The sequence below is a fragment of the Sciurus vulgaris genome, assembly GCF_902686455.1.
Source record: "Sciurus vulgaris genome assembly, chromosome: 1".
NCBI lineage: Eukaryota > Metazoa > Chordata > Mammalia > Rodentia > Sciuridae > Sciurus > Sciurus vulgaris.
In genome coordinates, this window is record NC_136461.1 from 28,179,099 (window position 1) to 28,192,497 (window position 13,399).

General features: G+C 53.7%; 1 protein-coding gene and 1 long non-coding RNA gene across 2 annotated transcripts; one reads left to right on the top strand and one right to left on the bottom strand.

The window, feature by feature from the left end:
• The first annotated feature begins 60 nt into the window (after positions 1-60).
• LOC306645863 lies at positions 61-1,283 on the top strand. Its single transcript, XR_013759747.1, has 2 exons — positions 61-180; positions 723-1,283. It is a non-coding gene; the product is annotated as an uncharacterized lncRNA (long non-coding RNA).
• A 2,101-nt stretch (positions 1,284-3,384) lies between these two features.
• FHL3 (four and a half LIM domains 3) lies at positions 3,385-11,098 on the bottom strand. The gene is made up of 6 exons (XM_079113814.1): positions 10,814-11,098; positions 6,174-6,349; positions 5,891-6,065; positions 4,548-4,717; positions 4,265-4,460; positions 3,385-4,165 (listed from the first exon to the last, which is right to left on the bottom strand). Exons 2-6 carry the CDS (start codon positions 6,327-6,329, stop codon positions 4,011-4,013), a joined length of 852 nt encoding a protein of 283 aa, XP_078969940.1. The 5' UTR covers positions 6,330-6,349; positions 10,814-11,098; the 3' UTR covers positions 3,385-4,010.
• Positions 11,099-13,399: the final 2,301 nt, after the last annotated feature.

Below are 13,399 nucleotides of genomic sequence, written 5' to 3' on the forward strand. Positions count from 1 at the left end.
GCTACACCAAAGTTCCGCGAATTCCGGAAGTGCTTCGGGGACTCGAAAAATGAACACCAGGAGGAAATTCAGCTCCCGAGATGGCAGCAGTGCCCCCTGCTGGTCGGTGATGTGGAGGCGTGATGCCCAGAGGTTCGCAGGCGCCTCCAGCGGGGCATAGGAAAATCTAGGAGCCTGAGGGTAAACGGACTCTGGGTTTCCTGTGCTTTGCTGGGACCAGCTGGACAGGCAGGGACTGAGTAATTCAAGAGTTCGGATGGGGAGTTGGGAAACTGGAACTTGAATCTCTTTGCTTTCAGTGTGACCTCTGATAACTTTCTCTTCTCTGGATCTCTGTGTTTTTGTCAGCAAAATGGGAATGATGGCGTTTTTTAAACAAAATTCATATGTGGAAACAGCTTCACAGTCTTATTAGCAGGGGACTCATTAAATAAAATACGGCATATCCTAGCAGTGGAATGCTATAGAGCCTTTTAAAATGAAGTCAAGCATGGCTCAGTGACGAACACTTGTAACCCCAGCTAGCTGGGAGATTTAGGATTGCAGGTTCAAGACCAGCCTCAGCAACTTAGTGGAGCCTTCTCTCAAAATATGAAATAAAAAGGGCTGAGGAGGTAGCTCAGTGATACAGCACCCCTGGGTTCAATCCCCAATATGGATTTTAAAAATCCATTCTAGGATGAGAAATGAAAACATATATCCATATGTTCATTTGTTCACAGAGTTACTCCACAAAAATGATGCAACCGGAGTCCACCAGCTGGTGAATGGATAAACATAATGTGGTATAATTATACAATGGGATATTGTTCAGCAATAAAGGAATGCTACAAAGATGAACCATGAAAATATCATTCCACATAAAGAAGATAAACACAAAAATCACAACAGTGTATGTACAGATGAAATGTACACAAAGGCGAATCCACGGAGACGGAGGGTAGATGAGCGGTCGCTGTGACTACAGCTAAGATTGGAAGTGACTACAAATGGACCCAACAACACCTTTTTGAGGTGATAACGTTCTAAAATTGGATTGTGGTGACAGTTGTGCAGTTCTATTAAATTTGCTAAGATTTAAATTGAACACCTCAAATGGACGAATCTTAAACTGGGTGTGGTGGTGCACACTTGTAATCCCAGAGACTCAGGAGGCTGATGCAGGAGGATCTCAAGTTCAAGGCCAGCCTAGACAACTTAGCAAGACCTTGTCTCAAAGTTGAAAATGACAGGAGATGTAGCTCAGTGGTAGAGCAACCCTGCGTTCCATCCCCACCACTTAATTTTTTTTTTTTTTTTTTTACAGTAGGTAAATTATACTTTAATTATGCTTGGGCTATAGTATGGGAAGGATCTGATATGCAAATTATACTTGGGGATCTGGTAAGGAAAGGAAATTTTCTATGTATACACCCAAAGTACAGCATCAAGTCTTTTTTTTTTTTTTTTATCATATGCATGTTACTTTCTCAATTTAAAAATAAATTGGGTTTGCTGCACACAGTGGTGCACACCTGTAATCCCAGCAGCTCAGAGGTTGAGGCAGGAGGATCTCCAGCTCAAAGCCAGCCTCAGCAAAAGTGAGGCACTAAGCAACTCAGTGAGACCCTGTCTCTAAATAAATAAAATAGAAAATAGGGCTGGGGATGGGGCTCAGTGGTTGAGTGCCCCTATAAATCAATCCCCAGTGACCCCCCCCCAATAAATAAATAAATAAATTGGGTTTGACATGTTAAATCTGAAAAATCTTTATATTAACATAAATGAAAGAGTATTGTAGTTGCACATCTCTCTCTTAGATAGGTAGGTGGATCATCTAAGCAATGTCATTCTCTGTCCTTCCCCTAAACGCTTCTCCATCCTCACTCCGTCAAATCAATCACCAAGTTCTGTCTTCCCGCTTCTTGCTGCTGCCTACCTCATGACCACCCACCGCACTAATGTCCTAACAGGCTTGCTCATCTTACCCCTTAATCTATTATTCATGCGTAGTCAGAGTGATCTTCTCTAAAACTCTGACCCTCTCACTGCTTAAACATTTCCACTGGCTGCTTTACCCACAGGGTGAGGTCTGTTTTGTTTGGCATCTGGCTTTTCACGACCTGGGCTCAGCCTGCCATTTTATTCTCTTGGCACTTCCTCCAAGTGCAATTACTTGCTGCTTCCCCAAAGCACCAGATGTTTTCAGGCCTCCAGGCCTTTCACCAGCTGTTTTCTATGCTTGGACTGTTCTTCCTTAACAAGTATTTATTGAACATGTAGTAAGCGCCGGGAGCTGAGAAGGAGGGGTGAGCAAGGCAGGCGCGAGTTCAGTCCTCCCGCCGGTGGGAATAGACAAAAAAGTAAACTACAATTATTAATTACAAACACGCGTTGGGTGTTCATACAGATTAGTCGAAAACGTCAACCACACCATCGGCATGCTGACTCCAGCTGGGCCCGGGGGGAGGGGGGGGGAGGCAGTGTAAAGTGGACTAGAATCCCGGATCTCCGCCGACTACCTGTGTGACTTTGGACAACTCACTCTGGGAAATCTCCACCTCTGTGGAATGCAAGTACTAACGCCCGCCGCATTACACCACATTTATACAATCAGGCGGTTTCCGCCGGCCGACCGGCGGGGCGGGCCACCCGGCCTCTCCCGGCCGGGGCCAGGGTCTCCACCCCGGGAGGCTGCGGGCGAGACCTGGGGCACGTAACTGACTCGGGCAGACATTGCTTAATCCGGCCAGCAACTGCTGGGGGCGCGGGGGCTGCAGCCAGGGGCATAGGCCGCCCGGCAAGCGGAGCAGCACCCCGCCCCATCTCCCCACTTCGGGGAGAGCCCCGTCGCTCCTTCCCGCCCCCTCCCTTGAATCATGGGGGGGGGTTGGGGGGGCGGGGCCATGACCCATTCATACTGGGAATCGGATCCAGATGTTCCCGCGGCGCGTGCAGCTGCATCCTTGCCTTTTTTGGCAAAAAACGTGCGGCCGAGAGCGATCCCGGGCCGCCCCCTCTAATCCTTGGGAAGAGGGGGAAGGGGGTTTAGGGTCTGGGCCTGACTGGGGATGGGGACCCAGTGCTCACAACTGCAGGATTTGAACAGGATTGTTAGGGGAGGGGGCGGTGCGTAGCAAACTAAGAAATCCCACTGCCACAGGCCTCCTGTCTGGGATCCCCCCAATCCTTCCCTTCCTCACAAGGAAAGCCCTTGCCAGCAGCGGGGGAGGAGGCAGGTCAAGCTCGAGAGGGACGGTAGCTGAGCGGGGATCCCCTTCCTGGGGAGACTTCCCTCTCCATGGCCTGCCCCCACCCATCCCCCTCAAGAAGTCTACAAGAGCTTTAGGTTGCAAAGGAACCTTCCTTCATCCTTTATCCCAGACAAACACACTGAGGCCTGTGCTTCCTCACACTGCTTTATTGCAGAATCTGGAAGTGGGGTGAGCCAAATTCCCCTTTACCCATCTCTGGGCAAAATGAGCTGAAATAAAATGGGAACATGCTTGATGGGCAGGGCTGGGAAGTACTCTGTACCTTAAGACCCTCTAACCAGTTATCTGATCTGCCCAGACAGCCCCAGCCCTGGGAATAGGGGTGGGATGAAGGTGGGGTCAGCCTGAATACAGTCTACTTTGGAGGACTTGTTGGGCACCTGTAGGAGACCTAAAATCTACAGAAAGAAGTATTGATTTAAGGGAGCCTAGGTCCCAGAGTCCAGGTTTGGAGGGCTGGGGTCTAATCCCTGATTTGGGAAGGGATCTTGGTCTGGGAACCCTGACTTTAAGGGAGGGCCCAGTTCTGGACCCCAAACTTGGAGAGGGGGCTTGAATCACAGAGGTTTTGTAAGAGCCCAGATTCGGAGGCCTGGGTCAGGGAGTACCAGTTGGAGTACATTTGAGTAAAGAGACTGAATCCTGGAGCCCAGGGGAAGCCCCATTCTGGGAAGGGGCTGGGTCTTAAGTGGTTCAGAAAAGGAGCCATAGTCCTGGAGCCCTGGTTTGAGAAAGCCCAGGCCCAGGCGCCTTGGCTTAGGGCCCTGCCTGGCTGCAACCTTGACACAGCACTTGGTCTCCATCCGGCACAAAGCCTTGGCCCACCAGGGAGGTGGAGCAGCGGGCACAGGAGAAGCAGCTGTGGTGCCAATGTCGGTCTTCAAAGGACACATACTTGCCTCCACCGAGTCCTGCAGGGAGGCTGGAGGTTAGCTCTGCAGATCTGGGGCAGTCCTGCCCCTCAGCCTCACCCAATACCACATCCATGCTTTTGCCTGTACTCTACCCACCTGTCCCCCCTGTGATGGGGCGTTTGCAGCTGCTGCACTTAGGTGCAAAAAGTTCTCCGAAACAGGCCACACAGTAGGGATCATCATCCCGAGAGGTGAACTGCTGCCCAGCCAGGGGTGTCTGGCACCCAGTGCAGACCAAGCATTCTCGATGCCAGGGCTGATCACGGTATGTCACTCCACCCTGGGTCAGCGTCTGTGGGGGCAGCATCCTTCAGCGGGGGGAGTGGGAATTCCCACCCCACAACAGGTCTTACCCCAACCCCACTAGCACAGCCCCCACCTTGCTGCAACGGGCACAGCGAGGAGCAAACTTGTTCTCATAGCAGGGCACGCAGTAGTGAGCATCCTTGTCTGGCACAAAGGAACGAGAGCCCAGTGGCTGCTCACAGCCGCTGCACAGGAAACAGTGCTCATGCCACGTCTGGCCTCCATACTCCAGCTTCCGGGACCCTGTGGGGAACAGGAGTCCCACTCAGAGGCTGTGCCACACTCCTGAGGGTCAGTTTCCACTACCCCCTCACCCAGGATGTCCCCACGGCTCCCACAGCCTGAGTAGGGAGGTGTCTAGGCACATGCAGCAAGACCTCCACTGTATATAATGTATATTGCATGTGCTAACCTCTCTCCAACATGGGACATGATAGCTCAGCATGTGCTAGGCCCCCAAAACTGGTCAAAAGTGTTTTGGTGCCAGGAGCAGTGGACCATGCCTGTAATCCCAACGACTCAGGAGGCTGAGGCAGAAAGATTGCCAAGTTTGAGGCCAGCCTCGCAACTTAGCTAGTCTCTTAGCTCAGCAAAACCCTGTCTCAAAATAAAAAGGACCAGGGATATAGCTCAATGCTAAAGCACCCTTGGGCTCAATATCCAGTGCTGAAAAAGTTTTTTGGCATATGTTAAGCCATTATGTTTCAGATGACCATCAACACACATCAAGCCTCCACATAATAGGCATGTTGTCTCAGTGTATGCTAAACCCTTATACAATTTTAACATTCACACAAGATCTCACAGATGTCAGGCAAACAAATCTTTGCCTACTCCAACTTCTAATGCCCTGGGTATGATGGATTTAGTACATGCTAAGTCCTTGTATGTTCTAGGCATGCCATTCTCCACACATGCTAAGTCCTCACATGGCTATTAAGCATGCAGGTCCCCATACATGTTAATCCCTGAACACACTAAGCCCCAATGCACCAAGTATGATAGTCTCACACGTGCTTGGCTCTTATATGTATCAAACATGCAGGTCTCCACACATGCTAAGCCCCCAGGTGTGTATTAAGCATGTCAGTTTACCTGAACATGATACTACCCCAGGTGTATTCCGGCCTAATGGTCCAGCACACTCTGAGCCCTCAGGAAGGTACCATGCTTATCAGTTTCTGCACCTGCCAAGCTTTCATGTGTAGACTCGGAGATGCCAATCCCTGTGCACAGTAAGCTCCCTGGAGCATTCAGGCACAACACTGAATTTCTGCACACACTGAATTTCTAGGACTAAGCTGAGTGTACAGGTCTCTACCAATGCCAAGCCTTTATGTATCAGGATGTACAAAGATCCTACACAGATGCCAGGCATGCCAGTTTCCACACAAGGATGAACCACTGGGGACGTACCAGGCATGACAGTCTCCCCACAGGCAGAGCACTGTGAAGAGAAGGCACTGCAGTAACAGTCATTGCAGAGCAGCTCACTGTCCTGGCAGGTGAAGGGCTCATCAGCTAGGGAGCGCTGGCAGCGGCAGCAGCGGAAGCAGCCCTCGTGGAAGTGGCGATCCTCATAGAACAGCTCCTGTGGGGAGCACAACAGGGGCACTGGCGCCCAGTCCTGGTGGATCCATCCTTTGCCCCCTCCCGCCAGCCTCCACCCCACTCCTGCCCTGCCTGGTCTGGTCCTTACCCTTGAGTCATGCCCGATAAGCTGCTGGCACTCAGCACAGGTGTTGGCAAAGGTGTTGTCATAGCAGGGCACGCAGTAGGGGCCACTGTCTGTTTGGATGTACTTGCGGCCATACAGGGACTCACTGCATTTTGCACAGTCAAATGCCTCGCTCATGGTGGTGGTGTGAGTGAGCCCTGTTAGGAACACAAGGTGGGGCAGGGTCACCTGGAGGGGCCCTAGCTTAGCCCTTGGCAAGAACTCTTTGCATTCAAAAAAGAACAAGAGACCAAGCTAGGAAATGCCAGACAGAGCAGGTAGAGATGGGAAAGGGGCCCTTCTGGGAACCTAGGAGTTTTGCATTTTTATTTCTGTATTTGACCGTGGGGGTGGGAAGAGGTCAGGAAAAAACCAGGAAGCAGAAGTTATTTTCTTATCTAGGCCCTGGCAGATCCAAGGGGAGGGGGCTTTTCCTGGGTCAGTGACTCATTTCCTGCCCCAGACTGAGTTTAGCCTCCAGTGTCCCTACTGTCCCCAGGGTGGCAGAAGCAGGGGCAGCAGTCACCTTCTGACTTCCAGAAAGGGGCTCTGGGAATACAGATAAAGGAACCTTTACTAGGGCTCTGAACTGGGGAGCTCAATGTTATTCTGGGCCTCCTTCCTGATCCAGGAAACGATGGAATGGTAGAGGGAGGCTGGACAGATGAATAGTGGAGGCCGGATGAATGATGGAGCTGGTGCGAGAAGTCAGTCCTCCTCTCCCAGGAGAATCAGCCAAGCAACAAGAACTTGAGAGGCTCAGTCTAGGTTTAAGCAGGAAGGAAATCCTGCAAGCTGGACACAGCCGAGCTTCCCCAGCTGGACCCTCTGCCTCACTCCCCTCCACCCCTGCTGTGTCTCTGGTCACACCAGCCTGGGCAGCCTTGGCGGCAACATCTGCAGCAGCTGTGACAGCACAGAGGGCCAGATGTCAGGTTTTGCCAACAAAAGGGAGAAAAAGAGAAAATGAGATGAATAAGGAAGCAGAGGGGAACTGGAGACAGAGCCTGGTGTGCCCCTGCTACTTCCTGCCAGGCATCTCTCCTGGCACACACTCTTCAAAGCCCCAAGATCCTCACCCCCTTCATGATTTCTCTCCCCGCTGGAGAGACAGCCCTTTCCCACCTTTTCTGAGTCTCTGGGTTTGAGTCTTGGGGTAGGATGGGGGGAGGAAAGGGTGAGAGCAGGAGCTAGTAGAGACCCTTCTCCTCAGTCAAACCCCCTCCTGGGTGGGGAGTAAGACAAGGGGAACCCTGAGAGCTGCTGCTGCAGACACCCAGCCCCCCCACCAAACCTCAGACACTTTCCATTTTCTCAGGAACAAAGCATGTTTGTGGGATGAGGTCATCCACACAGCTGCCTCTGGAACAGGAGCATGGGGAGTGGGGGGGGGGGGGCAGTAGGGAAGTGGGGTTCCCAGTCCCTTTGGCTGCCCGATTCCAGTCTCCAGCCCAAAGTCAGAGCTTGTCACTCAGGGTCTCCTCCACCATGAGGCCTGCTCTCTAGGGGCCGGGATTTTAGGTGGTGGACAACCACCAGGACCTATAGGAAGGAGATAAGCCTCGGGAAGTTAAAGAGACTACGAAGGAACCCCCCAACCCCCTTCCCTTCCCGAGACTCCATGGACTGGCAGTCCCCAGAGCCGGCCCTGGCTCAAGTTGAAGGAAAAGCCCTTTTTCTCAGCCAGCCCAGTGGGAAATTCTCACCCACAGCGTTGCTCTGGCTTGGAGTTCAGACTTCAGGCGCCAGTAAATGCCCCAGGCCTGAAGGCCCTGACTCCTCTGGGGCTCGGGTTTGAAGCTTCCCTTCCATACAGAGGGAGAACACCCAGTTCACATTCCAGGCCCGGCATGAGGCCACCAGAGCTGGGATCTCCACAGTGGGACTCCTAAGGTAGGGGCCATGCTATGGGGTGGAGGCTGCCATTCCTCAGCCCCTCGCTGCCACTCTGGCCCAGCATATGAGGACTGCCTGGGCTGAGTAGCAGGGGGCCCCCGCAGGTGGTATGTGGCCAAGTGCCCCTCAGTGAGTACTCCGGCCCTTTCCTTCCTTCTTGGCTTGGCTGGCAGCAGCAACCACCTTTCCAGGCCCAGGCTAGCCCTGGATCCGCCCCTGAGAGCCAGTCACCACTCTGAGACAGGGGCACCCCAAATAGGGTATGGGTGTGGCTTGTTTCCTTCCCAGAATCCCCCATTCCCTTAGTCTATCCAGCTGGGCTCTGATGAGGACACAGTGAAGGGCACCATCAAGGCCCACCTGTCTCTGCCCATCCCTCTCCCTCCCCCATTCCCTGGCAAGGCTGGGGGGCTGAAGCAGAAAGGGAAAAGCCAGTCTTATATTCCTTTCTGGCTGGTATGGGAGTGAGGTTCAGGGGAGACTGCTGGATCTGCCAGCTGGCTCTCAACCCCTACTCCCACCAACACACATCCCTCCACCTGACCTAGACACACATACCACACACAGTGAATCTTCTGGAGCTCAGAATGGCTGGATAACAGTGTGGTATACAGTGTACAGAGGCTTGAGCTAGGGAATAAATACCTGGGATTTGAATACTGTGACTTTGGGCAAGTCACTTAGGTGCCCTGAGCCTCTTTGTCCATCTAATTAAATGAGATATTACTACCACCTAACTCCTAGGGTTGTTGTCAGGCTTACATATGGTGATCTTTGAAGAACACCTGGTAGATAATACATTCCTGGAAAATGGTAGCTATTTGTATTTTTACTATGAGCCCCTTGCTCAATACTGTGGTCGGACAGAAGGTCTCATGCAGACCTGGGTCAGGGAGCTGGCCTGGGATGTGACCTGGGCATTCTCAGTGTAGGCCCAGAGAAAGCACAGGGGGTCCCAGGCCCATGGCTCTCACTGTGGCGACCACCAGGACCAGCTGTCACCCTGATGCCAGGGAACAAAACTGTGAGACTCCTCAGCAGGTACACAGGTGTACACACCTCTATTTTACTCCACCCCTCCACAAGGTTCATTCCCACCATCACCTCATTCGCTCCCACAAAAGGCAAGCAGAACAGAATGTCGTCCCAGCTTTAGAGTGGAGCACAAGGAGGCCAGAGACAGGGCAGGGGCATGGCCAAGATTGCTCAGGTATCAGAGCCCAGGTCTCCTGCCTCCCGGCCTGGAGTTCTTTCCTCTTCCTTCTCTCTAGAAATATTTGGTGGTGGGTGGAGGGGTCAGCTTTTAAGGGCAGGGGATATACACCAGAGCCTGGCTCTCCTCCCCAACTGCCAGCCCTGTGATTGGAAGACACCCAGAAGCCTTTCCAATTAGCCATGCCAACTGCTCAACCCTTTTGTCCCCTGTCCTCACTGTCCAGGAGGACCCTGGCCAGGCCCCACAGTTGTGAGTCAGGATCAGAATAGACCCCTCCCCTAATTCCCAGGAGTTGACAGGAGACTTAGGGGAGAAATTAAAGTCCTCCCACCCCCAACCCTGTACCTGGGCATCAACCCCAAACTGCTCTCCCCCTTCCTCCCCCACAGGCCCTGGAAGTCAAAGCAGTTTAGGGGAAAGGGGGTGGGGAACAGGATCCGGCAGCTGCTCTGGGGACAGGAGAGGAACAGTTCATTCACCCTGGGTCCCCCAGGACTGAAGCAGCTCGTCCAAGATTAGAGTTTAAAAATAAGCTGGGGCTGTCTTGGTGGCTGCATGCATGCATGGGGCTACTTCTTGATCTTGATCTTACTGACTCAGGTCCTCTCCTCATGGGGGATTGGTTACTGGTGACCTTTCCCTGCAGCCCTGCCTCCCACTCTTCCAGGCCTGGATCTCTCGGGTCTGTCTTGGAGCTGTCAGTGCACAGATCTCTCCACCTCCATTCTCTCTGTCTCTGTGCCGAGCTCGGCTCCACTCAACACCTTTGTGTGGAGCACACTTCAGCTGCTCTGTGTTTGGGACTCTCTGTCTCTGAGGGGCTGTCTCCCAGTGGGTCCTCTCCCATACACCCAAGTCTGGTTTGGTCTCTCAATGTCTCTAAAGGGCTGAATGTCTTCGTCCCCACCACCCCCATTTCTCAGTCTCTGTCTCTTAGCATCTCAGCATGCCTGAGTCTCTCTTCAGTTTCTGTAGACCTGAGCTGCCGACTTAGCAGCAAAGTAATAAAACTTCAGCCTCAGGGCCCTCCAAGGCCCTGGGAAGAGCCCTAGCTCTGTGTTCACAGGGGCCATATGTATACTTTTTCTTAAAATGCTGCACAAAATCCGGGTCTGCCCCATGCCTCGGGTCGGTCGCTCGGCAACTCTGTATGTTCAGTCTCTGTCCTCGTTTCAATGGTCTCTAGTCTCCTGCCCGGGTCTCGGTCGTTCTCTCGCCCCAGCGGGCTTTCTGGAAGCCTCAGTTTCTCCAACCCTCGGGGTCTCTCCAGGGCTTTTCCATTTTAAACTTGGTCCCCTCCCCCGCCCCCGTCTCGCAGTGGACCCCGGCCCGAGTCGGGCAGTCCCAGTGGGTGCTCGCCCGGGCTCGGCGCGTCCAGGGTGCCCGAGATTGGACCTGGCAGGGGCAGGAGCAGGGGCCAGCTGTGCTCAGCCCTCGCGGGCAGCTGCGCCCGGGCGGAGTGCGGGGGGCCGGCTGCTCCGGCTGGGAGTCGGGTCGGCGGGGCGCTCACCTCGAAGCGGGCGCGCGCGGCGCGGATGTGACCGGGGGCCGGGAGCCGGGGGCCGGCGTCCCTCGGCGGCTCCTACCTGCGGGCCGGGCCGAGCCGAGCGCGGCCGAACGAGCGCGGCGAGGCAGCCGGCTGCGAAAGGACTGTGTGGGCGAGTGGGCTCGCGGCCCCAGGCCTCCCGAGGAAGTGCGCGCGGGCCCGCCCCGCCGGAGCCCGCCCCCGGCCCCCAGCCCGCGGCGGGGCCAGACCCCGCCCCCGCCGCGCCGCCCGCCGCGGCCGCGCAGCCCCACCGCCTGGCCCAACCTGGCTCTCCAGCCTGCCCCGCGGCCCGGACCCCGCCCCGCCCCGCCCCTCCCTGCAGCCTCCGCTGCCCTCCGGGTCCGCGCCGCGACCCCTGCAGCCGCGCGAGGCTCCGGCGTGCCATCCCAGACAAGGGGTGCGAACGCGGATCCATTTGGGGACCAGGAGTCCTTTTTCTCCTCATGTTCGCCTCTTACCTGCCCCCCACGTTTATCCCCAGGGATTACACCAAACCCCAGTTTAGGGAGGTAGCCTTAATGCAGCCTGGGGGAAACAGTGTTTTGATTCTGCTATTATGGCCCCTGTTAGTGGGATCAAGGTGTTTTCTGGAAACGGGTGAAGAGAGGTTCCCCCTTCCTGCCCCCTCAACGAGGCCTTCACCTTCCAAAGGCTTTATTCCATACCTCCAAGTGGCAAAAACCTTGGTAACCACCCGCCCACACACAAACCTCCAAGTGCACCTTGGCACTGAGGAGTCCTGCTTGTATCCACAGTGCCCAGGAATAGTTTTGACCTTTGAAGCCCAGGGAGACCCTAATCCTTGGCCCCATGAACTTCTCTGGCATGGGTGTGAGGGGATGGGGTGCTGCAGGGGTGGTGGAGGAGAGGGGAGGGAACCTTTGCAGTTCTGACCCTCGGGCTTCCTCCCTGTGCCCAGGAGGGAGGACTGGCGCCTGCCAGGGACACAGAGCCCCTCCAGGTTCTTGAGGCCACCCCCCCTGGGATCCTCAGGCTTGTCACTAGGAATAAATAGCCTCAGTCTGGGAGGGTGGGGGAGGAGGGAGGAGGCTCTGCTGTGCTGTTTGCAAAACAAGGGACAACAAACTAACCCTGGAAATAACTCAGCATCTCAGTGGAGATTCAGGTGCCTACAGAGGCTCTCCCCCACCCCAAGCTGATTCCTGCCAAGCTATCACTGCAGGCACTAACACCCTCCCAGGCTGGGGCTCTGGACGACCCTCCCCTCTGCATCATGTGCCTGATTTCTGGGGCTCAAGTCAGCCTTCACTCCAGGTTTCCTTTCAAAATTAAATAACCGCTTGTTTATTGTTGTTGCTGTAGGTGTATTGGGCCCTTTTTGTTTAACACTGCATTCCCAGTACTTACTCCAGTGCCTGGCACCTAATAAATACGAATGAATGATACTACTTCAATATGGACCCCCACTTCCCCAGTTGGGACTACCAGCTCTAGTGAACATCCAGCCCATGGGTGGGCCCTTTCTCTGGGATTTGTCTTGAAGGTGTACAGGAACTCCCAGCTCAAAAGGATGCAAGGGAAACTCTTCTTCCTCTTGGAGTAGGTAGCAAGAAGGGGTCTGCTCTGGGGTAATGGGAGGGTAAAGTGAGGAGTCTTCAGAAACTGAGGGGGTAGGAGTGAGCAATACAGTGCCAGATAAAAGGAGAGTCTTGAGATCTCTTTTCTTATGACTCAAATCTCTGCTGAACAGCCTAATACTGAGAGCCAGTATTTCCTGACTTATTTTGTACCAGTTTCTAAACACTTTATATATATGAATGCACTTAATTATCCAACTTTATTAAATACATATTTTATCCTTGTTTTAAAGATGAGAAAAGGAAGGCAGAGAGAGATTAGCTTGTCAAAGATGACATAGCTAATAATAACAAAGCCAGGATTCAAATCCAGCCTGTCAAATGTCAAAGCCCCTTACGCCAAAAAAAGCTTAACCAATAGGTTGTAGATCACCTGCAGTCATTTGACCTTTGTAAACCTGTCTCCTCATGTCTCAGCATTGTTATGAGGACTAGATGTGAGCACACAGTAGGTGTTCAGTATGTGCCCACCCCCCACACCATCCATTTAATTGTCAAGTGTTAAGGTTCTGCTGCTTGGACTTGTAGTCTGGAGGCCAGAGAAAATTAGGGCCAATCTGGGGAAGGGAGACTGGCCTAGGGCAGGGGGAACTGTGTCCTTTCCCATCTCCATTTCCAGCTCCCCAGTGGGTTCACATTTCCCTGCTTACTTTATTTCCATTGGCTCAGGAAGATGTGCCCCAGGGAGTTCAGGGATCAGCCACATGGACTCCCTGTTCCTGTTCCCCATCTGTCCTCTACCCCTCCCTGGGAAACAGGTGTGTCTGAGCCGGGGCTGGAAGCAGCCCCTGAGTGCTGGATGAAGGGCCTTGGGTAAGTAGGTTCTGGTTGTCCCTTTTCCACCCAGAAGGTCCCCACACACCTTTCCCTATCTTATGCTCAGGGTCCTGCAGCTGTTCTCTCACCTTTGAAGTTTTCAAAAGGAGGCCCTGGGTGATTACTGACAGGCCTT

Coding starts and splice junctions, on each gene's coding strand:
- FHL3 (XM_079113814.1), bottom strand. CDS start 6,329: ATGAGCGAGGCATTTGACTGTGCAAAATGCAGTGAGTCCCTGTATGGC. Junction 4,461..4,547: donor GCTGTGCCCGTTGCAGCAAG/GTGGGGGCTGTG, acceptor CTGCCCCCACAG/ACGCTGACCCAGGGTGGAGT. Junction 4,166..4,264: donor CCCCATCACAGGGGGGACAG/GTGGGTAGAGTA, acceptor GCCTCCCTGCAG/GACTCGGTGGAGGCAAGTAT.